Source organism: Wasmannia auropunctata, unplaced genomic scaffold (assembly GCF_000956235.1).
Source record: "Wasmannia auropunctata unplaced genomic scaffold, wasmannia.A_1.0 LD334502.1, whole genome shotgun sequence".
In the NCBI taxonomy this organism is placed as follows: Eukaryota; Metazoa; Arthropoda; class Insecta; order Hymenoptera; family Formicidae; genus Wasmannia; species Wasmannia auropunctata.
Window position 1 is genome coordinate 2,412 of NW_012028388.1, and position 1,138 is coordinate 3,549.

Sequence of the window (1,138 nt, forward strand, 5' to 3'; positions counted from 1 at the left end):
GATATTCGAGATGAGTTAAAATAAGACACTGTGCGTGCGTGCGTGCAGCGTGCGTGTGAGATCAAGATTTGTTCCAAAACAATAGAACCAGTTTCAAACTGTCAGAAAACTGTGCATTATCTCAATTTGGTTGTACTATATTATACTGTGCAAGAAAATCTTATAATACACAGAATCTTAACAAGTCAAAAATTGGTTTAAAAACATATAGGAATAAAGCCTTAACATTTTCAGATTTGTCCTTTATTTTCTTTAAAAAACCGTACACATATAATACATTAAAATGTATACATACAAACATATACATCATATATATTATATATGTACACAGCTACTGAATCGAACGAAATGTGTGTGTTTGGCAACGAGACAGTGGCTAGAGGACAACGTGTCGAAGATGGCTGCTCCAGAGTATGCATCTGCGAGGCTGGCGGCCATTTGAAATGTAAGCCCAGGCCCAAGTGTCCACCGAATGATACTATAGCCAATCAGCACGATCGCTGCGTCGTATTACCCGATCCGAGGTATGATGTTTAACGGATGAAATTAATTATTGCGGATTAAATCGCAAAATTGAATAATTTATGTGCAAAACAATAGCTAATTTTCTTGGTCTTCAGTGATAAATGCTGCACAGTTACATTTTGCGACGTTACTTTGGGCGATCACGAGATCAAATTGGAAAATTCCACCGATCTTAGTGTACATTTGATGGATGTTAAGGTATTAAACTCGACGGCAATCAAATTAAAATTGTCAGCAAAACATCCTCAAAATGTTGTCATAGAGATCTCACAAAATAACCACGTATGGAGACAACAGAATCCCGATAAAGGTAGATAAAACTTAATTGATGAAAATAAAAAAGTTATTATAAAAGTTGCTTGAAACCAAAAATTTTTCCGCTTGAAACGAAATAAACATATATTCGGACGGATTTTGGAAAGAGAAAAAAAGAGAATATTCTGAATACAAAAGTACAAGCAATGTAAACAAACCTGTAGGATAACTCCGGTATACAGGATGTCCCATTTTAATCGATCACCTCAAATATCTCTTGAACAGTGCATTTTAGGGAAAAATGTTTCAGACAAAAGTTTTGGGACTTCGAAGGGAACATAAGATGATAACATTGGTT

General features: G+C 35.2%; 1 protein-coding gene across 1 annotated transcript in view; it reads left to right on the forward strand.

The window, feature by feature from the left end:
* Positions 1 to 331: 331 nt before the first annotated feature.
* Positions 332 to 1,138, forward strand: part of LOC105458626 (putative epidermal cell surface receptor) — a gene marked incomplete at its 5' end in the record, with an annotated part of 14,439 nt that continues 13,632 nt past the window's right edge. Inside the window, 2 exons of the mRNA XM_011704092.1 lie at positions 332 to 524; positions 621 to 835. Of these exons, the coding sequence (XP_011702394.1) occupies positions 332 to 524; positions 621 to 835 (408 nt within the window). The remainder of the gene's footprint in view (positions 525 to 620; positions 836 to 1,138) is intronic.